This window comes from Oryzias latipes, chromosome 9 (assembly GCF_002234675.1).
Source record: "Oryzias latipes chromosome 9, ASM223467v1".
Taxonomy (NCBI): Eukaryota; Metazoa; Chordata; class Actinopteri; order Beloniformes; family Adrianichthyidae; genus Oryzias; species Oryzias latipes.
The window spans coordinates 31,262,908-31,277,449 of NC_019867.2; the positions used below are offsets into that span (position 1 = coordinate 31,262,908).

Here is a 14,542-nt window from a genome sequence, read left to right on the forward strand (position 1 = left end):
TCAGTGTCTGGTTTTCAGTTCATCCTTGTCAGGTCATCGGCTCTCCTCTGCTATGTTTCCTTTTTTGTTGCTTCCATGACTTTGTCATCTTTCAGTTTATTTATCATTATTTTAGTTTCTGTCACCATGATTATAAATGAATTTATAATCAAGATCAAAGTTGGGATCATTTGTGGCCTCAGAAATGTGTTCCAGAAACAGTTGAACAGGCACAGGGGTTTGTCTTTTCTTACCCTTTCTCTTTTAACCAGGTTGGGAATGATGAATGGAGCATTTTTTCCACTGACGTAGCCATAGCGGAGAAAGACTTCCCCATCAGCCACCGGAGCTCCATGAACATACCTGGAACAGGTAAAAACCTGTTACTCAGAGCCAGAAGGCATTTAAATCAAGTGTGAGAATGTCAGTGACGCACCTGGCAGATATCTTAAAGTCAAAACTGTTGAAGTTCGTGTCACTGATGAAGTTTAAACTGGGCTGCACGTTGATGTCAATACTGGGGAGAACTGATTCAAGAAAAAAATGGTTGATTATTGACATATGGAACTCTACAGAAACATGATGTGCTGCTCCATCTTACCATACTCTTTTACTTCAAAGTCGGTTACTGCTGTTGTTGTGAAGTCGTCTGAATAGGAAGCTTCAATCGTCCAAATTCCCAACCTGTAATCCCAGGAGCATCAGTGAAAATATCCCAAAGTTGCACCATATTCTGGGAATGCAGAATTTTCTTGGTCTTACTTTGGTTTGATGGGGATTTTGAAGCGTTTTTGCATCGTTGGGATTCCGTTATTTATGTCAACCATCTCTACAACATCTACTGTCACTCTGTCAGGGTCCTGTGTGTGACAAGTATACTCATGTGAGCCGACCTTGAAGGGGAAAGGACGGGAAACAGGCCGTGCTATCTCTGTTTCCTTCAGCTGATCATGGAGACCATCACCTTGAAGGTCAAGAAGACGCTGCGATTGGCTGGCCTCAGCTCCTGGTTCATGGAGAAGGCTCTCACTTTGACTGGATGAGGAAACAAAACAAGCAGCTAACTCCTTTTTCTTAATGACCAGCCTTCAATGATTCATCATTACAGGTGTTTGGCATCGTACAGATTTTCCAGTACAGTGTGATTAAATAGCAAAAGAAAAGTTGTACGTTTCTAATAAAGAAACAAAACGGAAATCTAAACTTGTCAAAACTTGTTGTTAAAACTTGTTGTACTGTAGACACTTAAATATCCGTATCGGCAACTATGAGCTATCGGCCACAGTTGAAGGGGAATATCGGTTATTCATATCAGCCGGAAAAATTCATATGGGCCAATCTCTACCCTTAAGCCAGGGGTGTCCAAACTTTTTGCAAATAAGGCCAAATTGTTCAGGTGAAAATATTTGGGTGTCAACCACCGGCAGGATATTCTTTTGAATAATTTTAAAGACATTAAATGCAAATGAACTATTTAATTAACATATTATTGCAATGTCATAAAAACAAACATGTCCAAATAGATTTTTTTACCTAAATTACTGTCAATGTGTCTTTATTTTTGCACCATTCTGTCCCTGTTATCTTGTGTCTCTTGGTATTGTGTCTTGACTTGTTAGAAAGACATTGCTTCATTTTTCACTCAAAATCTGCCAATTTCTACTTGTCCTGGAAGTGGAGGCTCTCACTGTCAACTTTTCTTATTTATTTACAGTTAACATTTTAGAAATGAGCTAGAAAGTGTTGCCACAGGTTTACAACGGTTTAAGACATAATTTAGCCAACCACATTCAAGAAATTGTGCACACAGTTTTAGAAAATGGTGCATATAAATAATTTGATGAAAGGAACCCGTAGGCCGATGTGGGTACCGCATCGACTCGGGCCGCCGGATGTTCTCGGGGTCCTTTGGGGGTCCTTCGACCAATGATGACGTCACCCCACGGTAACACCAGTTGGACAAACTACTTAGCGAGCGATTTTACGTTTAGCGATTATACTACTTAACGACGTCGTACCCATCTAAGGAATTTTTGAGGATTCGTTTTGGGTTTGAAGAGAATGACTGCAGGTTTTGTTTGAATGACATTGAGACGGTGGATCGTATATTCTTTAACTGTGGAATTATAAAAACATTCTGGGATGCGTTCTGCTTTTGGTATTCTTCCAAAATTGCAATTCCAGTTCATTTACACTCAAAAAATGTTCTATTGGGTGTGGTATCATACAATAGACCAGAAAATACAGTTCTTAATATCCTGATATTGCAAGGTAAGTTTTAAATGCACAAAAATAAATTTTTGAAGACCAAACCACTTTTTATAACATTTCATAAAGAGCTCTGTTTTTAGACTATTTAGATTGGTTCTATGTTCCTTTATTTTATTTTTATTTTACTTAAGTTTTTATTTATTTGTGTGTTATGTTCATTGTTTCTTTTTTTCCCCCTCTATTCTTTATTTTCTATGTTAATATGTTATGTTTGGCAATGGTTACTGATCTTCGAGGTAATATTGATTACATTGTTATTGTTCGTTATTTAATGTATGATACCGCAATTGTCAATAAAGTTTTAAAAAAACTTAGCGACATTAACTCATTGGTCATGGCAACTTGCAGCCAATCAAATAGTGTGACATCATAATTTGTCGAAGGACCCCGAAGGACCCCGAGAACATCCGGTACCCACACCGGTGGAAATTTGAAAGTAAGCCAGATTTGGCCCACGGGCTGCACTTTGGACATGCCTGGCTTAAAGTGACCATAGGAGCCTCAAGGAAACTGCAAGACACACCTGCGGTCCCCTTTAAGATGCAATCACTCCTCTCCGCAACCCAAAAATCCACAGCACCCACCAATCCCCGTACAGGTGCATGTCACTAAGGCGCATGCATGTGTTTGTTCCTCTAAGAACATTTTGTGCATATTGCACAGATGAAAACTGGTCAGACGTGAATCTACGTGGAAATGTGAGAAAAGTTGTGGTCTTTACAGATGTGTCACAGATGTGTCAGGAATGAACCACATTAAAACCACAGAAGAAGTACCAATAAACCACGCAAAGAACACGTAAACCAACACTGAACATGAGCCGCGAGATTATTGAGCTGTTTATCTGCAATTCATTAGTGATTCATGCATCAATTCTGTAATTTCAATGTGATATGTGTGCCGTATACGTGACACAAAAGTTATGCATTGGTGGTTCATGCGTGAAAAGTCTGTTAGACAAACGTGGAACGGTCGTGGAAAGTCACAAATTAGTGTATGTACCTTGCAAAAATCTCACAGGTGTGTAAAATTTACGTTATAATTGCGTATAAACTACGTAGAATACACATAAACAGCGTAATTCTCAACCAACCAAAAATTTAGAAAAGCTCAAACTTTTCACGTAAAGACCTGTCGGTCGAAACCCTCGATGGACATCTGCGCACATCGACGGATAACGAACCCAGGAAACATTTATGAATGACATATATCATGCATGCATCACGAAAGACCGACATTTCATACGTGGGAAATGTGCAAAATGTATGTTGGGACATGGCCTTCAGGGCTGCACAGTCAGTCTGGGACCATCGGCGCCACCTACCATTCTGATGTGGCGTGTACAGAGGTTTGTCGGTTTGGATGAACATGAAGCCGTTGGAGCGACTTATTGGGACAAAAACGTGATTGTTGATCTCATCTGACTGGACATGAAGAACGACCTTTTGGATGTCCTTTGTCAGCACGTTTGGATAGAGCTAAGGAGACAAAAACAAATGGCATCATAAGAAAAAACAATCTTTGGAATGATCCGCATCAGTTTGTGCCTAGCTCTTTCTCACCTGAACATTGGCTAAAGCCTGGAACTTGTTGTTGGCATTTAGGGTCAGGACATCTCTGGACAGAAGCTTATGATTTGGAGCCATGGAGTCTTTCAGGAACACAAAGACCGTCACCTCCCTCGTGTAACCAAACAGCTGAACAAACACGGTCTCTACCGCGTCCACGCGGAACGAGGAGGGAGCTGTCACCAGATACCTGAGGAGGAAGATGGCTTTTTAACATCACTTTGTTTCTGTGAGTCACAATGGAGAGAAAGGTCAGCTTTACTAAGCTGGTGGAAACACAAACTCGTGAAAAAATACACAAATAAATGACAACTGTTCCATGGGGACACACTGGAATTGGCTTTGCAATAATATCACACAAACTCCTAACATTTGACCAAAATTCATCAGTTTTATAATATTTAGTCTGAGTTTGCAGAAAACCTCTTCTAGTCTGTTCTGAGCTGTAAGATTTTGAGATTTCAGAAAGCTGATGAGGATAATCTGACCCTACTCTGACTCATCACACACAGGCAGACAGGAGAACGCCATCCTCAGGTATAAGGATCACCATGTCAACAGCTCAACCAAAACCCCATGCTGGTGAAAGGAAAAACTCAAACTTGTCTTTACACTAGAATGGAATCAAATAGGGCTTCACAGTGGTGTAGTGGTGAGCACTCTGGTTCAAAACCTAGTTGAGTTGTTTTCGTGTGGAGTTTGCGTGATATCCTCGTGCATGTGTGGGTTTTCCACAGTCACAGAACAGCCTTCATGGGTTCATCCCTGTCCCTAATTGCATGTGAGTGTGTGGTTGTGCAGCCCTGCAACACACTGGGGATGATCCACCTTCATCCAACAGTGACTGGGATAGGCTCCAGCAACCATGTCACCCCAAAAGGGATTTAGTGAGTTTGAAAAAAAGGATGGGTAGAAAAAAACTAAAAGAATTCTGCAGCCAGAGGTTGTTGCTCATTAGTCTGATAAAAGACATGTCCACAGACTATGAGCCGTCCATCCATTTGCCAAACCCACTTATCGGTTGCCGGAGCCTATCCCAGCTACTGTCGGGTGAGGGCAAGGGGCAATCTAAATACACATTCACACCCAGGGACAATTTAAACATATCTATTGGCCTCAAAAGCATTTTTTTGGACTGTGGGAGGAAACTGGAGTGACACACATGCACAATAGAACCAAGATGGGATTCTAACCAGGTCCTTCTTGGTGTCAGGTGAGAGCGCTAGCCACTACGCCACCGTGCAGCCCACCAAGTGTCATCCTACTTTGTGAAATTGTTCAGCCTATTTTAGCTAGTCTGAACTTTTTCTGGATTCCAGCTTAGCACCCTTCTGAAAACAGGCACACAACAGTCATCTGTGGCTGCACCTGCAGTGTTGAACTCTGTCGCCCCCTGCTGGTTGTATAATTAAATGCAACCAGCGGGAGAGAAAATAGACTCACTGGATTTGTGTGTCTGCAATTCTTGATTTGCACTCAAACAATACATTTTGTGCATAAATGTGTACTTCAAATTCCTATTCACAGAAATCTTTAGTACACACTAATTGCCTGACACACACAAAACCAAAAATATGCACAGATCAGAGTTAAAAGTGCACAAGAAGTTGTGAGACTTTTCACGTCTCCAGGTTTGTGAAGAGATGATGCGTTTAAATGCTGCTAGAATGCTGGGTCGTCAGAGTTTTCTGATGGACTTCATTCTTGTTTTGTTTTTTAAAAACAAACTATCTTAAGAAACCATGATCACCCAATAAGTATCTGCAAAAGTCAAAGGTCCCTGAGCCGCCTGAGGATTCCAAGCAGAAACAAGACACTGCAAAAATGATTCCAGACCAGATTTCTTCAAAGATCAAAGATTTTTTAGATTTTAGGATCCACAGAGCTGCAAACGGGAACTTTAGAATTTGGAATCCCGTCCAAACCTCTATGAGGGCAACACTAGGATGATGATAGCAATTGACTCACGATTTGGGCTGTGCCTGTGTCCTCCAGCAAAGGCAGCACACACACAGGAGTAGAACACACACCTTCATCCTGAGGAGCCGCTCTGAGCTCCACAGACACAACACTGACTGAGAAGAGACCCTGGAACGGAGCTACATGATGGCGGTTATCGATCCGCTCTGCTGCCTCAGAAAACAGGACACAGAGGGGAGGTTTGTTTGTGAAAGTTTCAAAGGTTAGTTGACACAGCCTGTGTTTTCTCTTCTTTCCCAACATGGTACATTCCAAGGTTTTCTACAATCAGAAAAGTCAAGTTCAGATTTATTTTTTTATTTTCTCTTTGCTCCGCTGTAGAAAATAGGCAAACTCATGAAACAAAGTGTTGTTGGCATCCTCTAGAGGAGGCAAAATGAGTCAAACATGTAATGCAGCTGTAATTTTTCTGGCCTAATGTTTTCTGCTGTAATTATTCTGAATAAAAAAATGAACACAACACTTGTGTTTTTTTGCCCCCATTTGTTATAAGATGAGCTCAAAGATCTGAAACATTTTCTACAAACACAAAATAACCGTATTCCTCAAATATTGCTCACATATTCTGTGACAGGGAGCACTTCTCCTTTGCTGAGAGAATCCATCCCACCTCACAGGTGTGCCGTATCAAGACGCTGATTAGACAGCCTGATTATTGCACAGGTGTGCCTTAGACTAGCCACAATAAAAAGCAACTCTGAAATGTGTCGGTTTTTATTGGGTGGGGGTGGGGGGGTCTGGGGACTCAGAAAACCGGTCAGTGTCTGATGTGACCACCAGGAACACGCTGTCGGAAACACAAATCCAGAGCATCCAAAACACTCTCAACGTCACGTCCGGTGAGGATCCATTATCCTGCTGCAACATGAAGCCATGCATTATCCTGCAGCAAATGTAATGTTTAAAGAACCAAATAAACTTGAACCTAACTTAAACATAAAGGTAAGCTTGGACATGAAAAAGGTTTGGACTCAGGAGGAAAGGTGATTATTCTTAATCATCGGGAGGCAGCCACCATGTTCACCAACCCGCAAAAGCTCAGGATAAACTGGAGCTGACGTACAGTTCAACATCGATGTCCGTCTCATGGCTGACAGAAACACCACTAAATGTTCACATGATGATGCAACACACATCTCTAACCTCAGAGTCAAAACATTACATCACATTAATACACGAAACACACAACCTACACAGACTTGATTGGATTCAAGCAATAGTTTTACGTCTGAGCTCGTCTACATGCTGCCTTGATGTGTTACCCACTAGATTTCTAAAGTCTGTCCTGAACAGTGTGTTGCCATCAATTACTCAAATAGTTAACATGTCTCTTCAATCTGGAATATTTCCAGAGGCCTTAAAAACTGCAGTCATTAAACCTCTCCTGAAGAAAAGCAGTCTTGATCCCACTGTACTGAATAATTACAGACCTATCTCTAATCTGCCATTTTTAGGAAAAGTCCTTGAAAAAGTTGTCTACCAACAGCTTACTGATTTTCTCTTATTAAACAATTCATTTGATGTTTTCCAGTCAGGTTTTAGACCCCATCATAGCACAGAAACTGCTCTTATCAAGGTAACCAACGACATCCGCCTGAACACTGATGATGGCAAAGTCACTGTCTTAATCCTGCTAGACCTGAGCGCTGCCTTTGATACTGTTGATCATGGGATCCTTTTGCACAGACTCTAAGACTGGGTTGGCATCTCTGGATCTGCACTAAGTTGGCTCAAGTCTTATCTGGAAGACAGGAAATATTTTGTTGAAATTGGGAGTTGTGTCTCAGACTACATGGCCTTGACTTGTGGTGTGCCCCAGGGATCGATCCTGGGACCCCTTCTGTTCAACCTCTACATGCTGCCACTAGGGCAGTTAATACGCAGTAATAACATATCTTATCACAACTATGCAGATGATACTCAGATCTATGTGTCACTGACAACAGGTGAATATGGGCCGGTGGATTCTCTCAGCCACTGCCTCCAACAGATCAGTGCGTGGATGCAGAACAACTTTCTCCAGCTAAACTCAAACAAGACCGAAGTTATTGTTTTTGGCCCACAGAAACAAAGAGAAAGTGTCAGCAGCTACCTTCATTCTCTGTCTCTAAAACCCTCAAATCAAGTCAGAAATCTAGGGGTAATCATGGACTCTGACCTGAACTTTAACAGCCATATCAAGTCAGTAACATCAGCGGCATTTTATCATCTGAAAAACATTGCCAAAATCAAAAACATAGTGTCAAAGCCAGACCTGGAGATACTTATTCATGCATTTGTCTCCAGCAGGTTAGACTACTGTAATGGCCTGCTCACCGGCCTGTCCAAACGAGCTGTAAAACAGCTTCAGTACATCCAGAATGCTGCTGCTGGAGTCCTGACCAGAACCAGGAAGTATGATCACATTAGTCCTGTGCTCAGGTCTTTGCACTGGCTCCCTGTACCTCAAAGAATAGACTTCAAAGCAGCTCTGCTTGTGTACAAGTCTCTCCATGGCCGAGCACCAAAGTACATCTCTGACATGTTAGTGCCATATGAACCATCTCGTACTCTGAGGACCTCAGGGACCGGCCTCCTGTTGATTCCCAGAGTCAGAACTAAACAAGGGGAATCAGCGTTTCAATATTCTGCAGCTAAAATCTGGAACAGCCTCCCTGAAGGCGTAAGACAGGCCTCTTCTGTGTTCATGTTCAAATCTAGACTTAAAACATTTCTGTTTAGCCGTGTATATGACTGAAAGGTCCTATCTGCACTTTTCTTTCCTTTCCTTCCTTTATTTTTAAATCAATTTTCAATTTTATTTTATTTTATTTTTTTTCTTTTAAAGTAAATTTTACGTTGATTATTTCAATGATGTATTGTGATTTTAATGCATTTTTCTGTTTTGTGAAGCACCTTGAATTACTTTGTGTACGAATTGTGCTATACAAATAAACTTGCCTTGCCTTGCTTTACCAATTGTTTTTTTAGAGCTTTTAATTCAGCAGGTACGGTGTCCCAGAACTGTGGGCCTTTTACTGTGAATGGGCTTTGACTTCACTGCCACTCTTAACAAATCCCCCTGAACCTTTTAACAGTGGACTTTCAGCGCCATAGTTGACATTCTTTCAACTACCGTAACTTTTCAACCATTGACGCAAATAATGTAATTCTGGTGGATTTTGTTGCAGAGAACAGCAGCCTGGTGTTGCTATGCAACCTTTTACATCAGTGAAGAGTTTATGTAATCTACGTAAATCAGCTGAGTCTGTCGTGGAGAGAAAAGCAGCTCTGTGTCATTGTGCAACACTTTACGTTAGTAATGAGTTCGATATCGTTGCATAGCCGATATGAAAAGCGGCTTTTCTACTTTATAATCAGCTAATTCACTGCGATCGCGTAAAGCAGGGGTGGCGAACACGCGGCCCTTGAGACGCATGCGGCTCTCTGCCCCATGAGCATCATCATCATATCATCATCATATTGGGGCGATCCGGGGTTAGCCCTGCCTTTTGCCCCTAAGACTCATGAGAAGTGGGGAATTGTGGGTGCAAAGTTCCTCACCATGAGTCAGGGGGCTGTTCAGGGGGCACAATTCACAGCCATGCTGTTTCGCTGTTTCAGGGTGTAGTAACGTATGGAAGCATTGTTGGAAAGGGGCAATTCAAGCTACTCATTAGTTTGCTTATTCTTCTTTGATATCGTGCAAAGTCGGTTGATGGAACAGACTTGGACGTGTTGCGAAAATAATTTCGTTAAACTGAACCTCATTTCATAGGTAATTCACTTTTATACAACTATCAAATCCATCAGAGAGTATTAAAAATAAGTAATAAAAAGACAGCTGGGCGGTGTGGGTGTTCTGCTCTCGACACATAAGCGACCGCCAATCATTTGCATGAGTTTACGCCCGATGCCGGAAAAAATGACTAAACATTTGATGTACGTGCAGACCGTTACCCGCATATTCAAAATGGTGAAATTCAGAGTATAAAGAGAAACACATGACATTTCTGGAAGAACGGGAAGATTCTTACTTTTTTACTGAACAGAATGGCATCACTATGTTTATTGTTATGAGCTTTTGGAAGTAGTAAAATAGTTCATGGCAAAAAAGAACTAAACGTATCCCGGGGAAAATTAAAAACTCTTCCTGATCTGACACAAATTGTCTCCTTTTTTAACAAGTTGAAGCTTTTCAAAGTGCACAGACACCTGACTGAGCATGCCTGTGTGAATAATGTGGCGACCAGGGGGTAGCCCCTCCTTCAGCCCCTAAGACTCATGGGAAGAGGGGAATCTTGGGTGTAAAACCATCAGTGAGGTGGCTATGAGCAGTTTAAACTACACCTACCTCCTGTCCTCATACTGCTTCTTCTTACCTTACAATAGTTAGGGTAATAGTTTTTCTCTTTTGGTTTACTGGATTTTCTCATCCATCACGTTATTCCTTTGCCTTGAATTAACTGATCCAAGAAAACCTTACATTGTCTTTTCTGTGTTTTACATGAATTACACATGTTTTCAAACATTCAGGCGGCATTTTCAAATCACAGGAACAAGAGAACCATTCCTCAACATCTTGCCCTGATCACGCATGTTCTTCCTCCGTTAGCATGCTGTACAGGATTGACAACACAGGACTTTCCCCTGATGGTGCAAAGGTTCCCCATGACTCTCAGCCCTTTTCTCCCATCATCAAGTGCATCCGATTAATGACACGGTTTTATCATCCAAAAACTGAATCTGTTGTAGTATCAGCTGCTGCTTTGGTTTCTGCAGTGGGCTCTCCTAGAACAGTATCTTACAATCCTAATACATGTAGATGTTCAGGTAGCCTTCCAAAGCTTGGACAGGCTTTTCTCTCCCATCAAATACTGTTTAAGTCAAAGCAACTCTCTGTATCCGCATTGATTTGTGATGTCGTCTAGCTGTTAGCTTGCTATCTTTTGTTCTTCCTTCAGGGATAAACTCATCTACCAGTTTGTGAGCAGAACCACAGGAATGAACTTTGATGTTTGTGAGCAAACAGGGGAAGTAAACTCCACAGGGTTCTGGTTTCAGAAGACTATCTAAACAGCCTGGTTGGGTTCTTTGGACAACAACTAGAAGTTTTGCAATTTGACCTGGGGCCTGTTGCACAAAAGTAGGATAAGGGATTAAGCCAGGATATCTTGGTGATCCTGGCTCAATTGATCCCCAATCCGGTTGCACTAAAGCTGGATAGGGGGCAGGAGGATATGTTATGGTATAAATAACCATGGAGATTTATTCTGTGGCGCTAGCCTGCTCCAGACCAGGCTAAATTCCAGGATCTATTTAATCTCATCCCTAATGTCAGTCAGCAGTCGCCACAAATGGAAACCAATAGTTATTCCACTGCTCACTATACATTGTTATCACATATAACTAGACCCACTGTCATTATTTAAGCGTTCGTGATCATTAATTTAAATCATTTTGGATAAATAATGAGTTTTAGACGATGTTGCTATCATTAAATAATTTATAGTTTCCCATAGACTATAAGGCTATATATAAAATGATAGAATATTAGGGCCACAGAGGTAAAAAAAGACATAATATTGTAACCAGTTGTTTTAAAGGAGGACAGTTGACAAAATGACAGATGTGGGGCATTTCGTGAAATTGTACTTCAGTATGGTTTCATAAAAGACATGCTGATGTGCCAGAATATGAAGCATCACATTGTCATAACTATCAAAACTGTAAAAAGAACATGTTGCTTTTCTGCAGAAAGAACCAGCCTCATAAATTTATGACTTTATCCTTTTTCCTCAGTGGGGCCCTAGTACTCTGTCATATAAACAAATACACATTCCATATGAATATGAAAATACAATGTGTAACATTATGTTCCTTTACTGAATAAGGATAAAACAAAGCAGGTAAACTTCACTCAAAAAACGTTCACTTTGAATGAACATAAAAAAATTATGGAAATGATTTCCACATGATTAGATAGCGTTACTTGAACAAAAATGAATCAAATTTGTCCTACTTAATATACTCACGTTCAAACTAATAAGTTTAAGTTGATTCAATTTAAATGCTGCAGTTGGACCCAACTTTAAATTAATATTGTTGCTCACTCTCAAAAGATAAAAGTTGATCCAAATTAATTGAATCACTTCAATTCGTCACACCTCATTAAATTGAGTTTATTCAACTTAAATTTGTATGACTACCTAACACAATTTATGTTGATATAACTTAATTTTTTGCTTTAATTTTATTTATACATCTGACATTGATAATGTTTTCGAAAGTTACAGCCAATAACTTTCACATCAAAGACATGAAATACGCAGCAAAGTCCCACATCACAAGACAGGAGTTCCAATACCGCGATTTCTACCTTAAGCATAGTCACATTAATATTATGCTGCACAAGGGGGTTGGTCATCATCCTCTCCCACACTCTAACACATGGTGCAGAAAAAAAAGAACCATAACAGTTTAAATCACTAGTTAAAACAGAGTAAAACAGCTAGACAATAAAACCCGTGGACAAAAATAATCTTAATTATATCTTTTACCTCCTCGTATGCCTCCATGAGGATTTGTGCTTCCGACGGGGAAAGGTACGCGACTCTAGTTGCCATGATAAATCAGTGAATCTGTGATCTGGGTCTATTTGAGTGACCCGTGAGCGCGCACCTATCCAGGATTGGTTACACCTGGCTTGATGAATCCGTGTCTGCTCATCCTGGCTTGGTCTTTGTGCAACCAATTAAGCCTGGACGCACATGTTTTGGCTTCATTGAGCTCAGCTCAGTCATTTATCCTGGATGTCTTAATTCTACTTTTGTGCAACAGGCCTCTGGTTTTAGATTGTGTAAACATTGCTTGTCAACAGTAAAACTGCAAGCAACTGTATTTGATTCATGCCTTTTATAGAGGTGGGGATGCTGTCACATGTGGGGTCAGGAGGGTGCAGTTTTTAGTTTCACCAAAAGGTGTCATCACGGCTATACACAAGCTTCGAAACAAGTCAGCTGTAAATAACAGCAAGCTTCAATATTCTTCTGTGTGAACTGAAAAAATATAACTACATTTAGTTTTATTCCATGAATGTTAAAGTATATTATTTTATCATTGGGTTGAAAAATTGACTTCAAAACGGACATCAGTCTGTCATTGTTGCAATGCTAATACAAACACCACAGACATTGTGTTCCATAGGCAGACGGCTGGGGCCTGTTTCAGAAAGGAGGTTCAACCAACTCTGAGGTTAAACTTGAACTCTGAGTTGGTCAATCGAGAGATTAACAACTCTGAGTTTTCTGTTTCAGAGAGGCTGATCGGAGTTTGGTCAATCAATTCTGAGTGGACTGATTCGGAGGTAAGCGTCCGCACCGCGACTATAAGAAGCCATTATCAATGGAGCACAGATATTGCGAGTCACCATGGCAACCGTGGAAAAAAAGAGGTCTGCATATGTTTCGCCAGCTGAACTTGACGTGCTGCTGCAGAGTTACAGTGAATATGAGCACATATTCCAGAAGAAAAGCAACACCGCTGCATCTGCAAAACAGAGACAGTTAGCGTGGGAAAACATAGCTGCTCAAGTTAATGCCTAAGTTTGCATTTAAATCATTGTTATAAAATATTGGCTGGAATGACTTTTTAAATAGCGTAAGGTGTGAAATAAAAAATGGTGATATTTAGGTGAACTTTTGAAGTGTTATTCCTGGTGTAATTGCATGAAATGCTGCATAGTGTACAGAACCAATCTGGGGGGAAAATGCATTTAACGTCGGTAATGTTTAGAGGACTTTTTTGTTAACCTTCCCCTCTCGCAAACGTTGGTCAGTTTAATATTAATACATGCAATTGTGTTTTTAAAAGTGAACTTATGTCTACCCTTGTATTGATCAAGTGGTATAGGTTTAAATGGGATTAAGAAATTAAGCAGTGCTAGCAAATTGTGTTTCCAAAAAGTAATTGTTACATTGATCTAATTCAATGTCCCTGATTTCATTTCCATGTAGATGCAATCCTGCTGGAATTAAAAGAACATGGCAGCAGCTAAAAATGAAGTATAAAAACATAATTCAATCAGGTCAAATGTGAGCATGTCATGGATGTCGGCTTCGTTGACAATATTTGACATATGAAACATCTACATAGCAATACATATCTAATGTTGTTTTCATTGTATATATGTAATTGCCTGCAACGAAAAACGGTAACGCTCAAACAAAAACGTGTGGGGAAATGACACAAAATCGAGTCTAGGTCTCAAAATCCTCGCACGACGTAAATGTAATTCTCTAGGAATTAATGCAGCCTCCTCGTCTATTGGGTCCTCCAAAAAAGGACAAGCCATTCTTTTCACTTGTCTCTGTGTGACGGAAATTTGGGCAATGAAGGTTAAAGCGAAAAATACCGCTTCGTCTTTAAAAAGGGGAGGGGACCGGCAGAAACTTTGAGTTTAGAGGATAAAACCTGCTCCCGACCAGGTTAGGTTCACAGCATAAGTAACCATGGACACTGACTCCGAGTATAAGTTACCTCTCTTTCAGAAACGGGTTTGACTTACTCTGCTTTCTCTGGTTTAACAAACCTCCCATTCTGAAACGGAAAACCCAGAGTTTCCCTGATTCCAGGGTTAACGCACTCAGAGTTTACACTTAACCTCCTTTCTGAAACAGGCCCCTGGATCAGTGAATGATGTTGTTGTATGTCGTGTTGTTAGTCATGTTTGTGGTTGAGTTGTTGCCCATGTTGTTCTTGTTGCT

At 40.7% G+C, this 14,542-nt stretch overlaps 1 protein-coding gene across 1 annotated transcript in view; it reads right to left on the minus strand.

Annotated features, from left to right (window-relative positions):
• c5 (complement C5) overlaps positions 1-5,920 on the minus strand; it is a 44,042-nt gene extending 38,122 nt beyond the window's left edge. The window contains exons 1-8 of the mRNA XM_011479715.3: positions 5,787-5,920; positions 3,813-4,008; positions 3,575-3,728; positions 944-1,014; positions 742-839; positions 581-663; positions 416-506; positions 234-342 (exon numbers count right to left, since the gene is read on the minus strand). Coding sequence (XP_011478017.1) covers positions 234-342; positions 416-506; positions 581-663; positions 742-839; positions 944-1,014; positions 3,575-3,728; positions 3,813-4,008; positions 5,787-5,854 — 870 coding nt within the window. The 5' untranslated portion in view covers positions 5,855-5,920. The remainder of the gene's footprint in view (positions 1-233; positions 343-415; positions 507-580; positions 664-741; positions 840-943; positions 1,015-3,574; positions 3,729-3,812; positions 4,009-5,786) is intronic.
• Between the last annotated feature and the right edge of the window lie 8,622 nt (positions 5,921-14,542).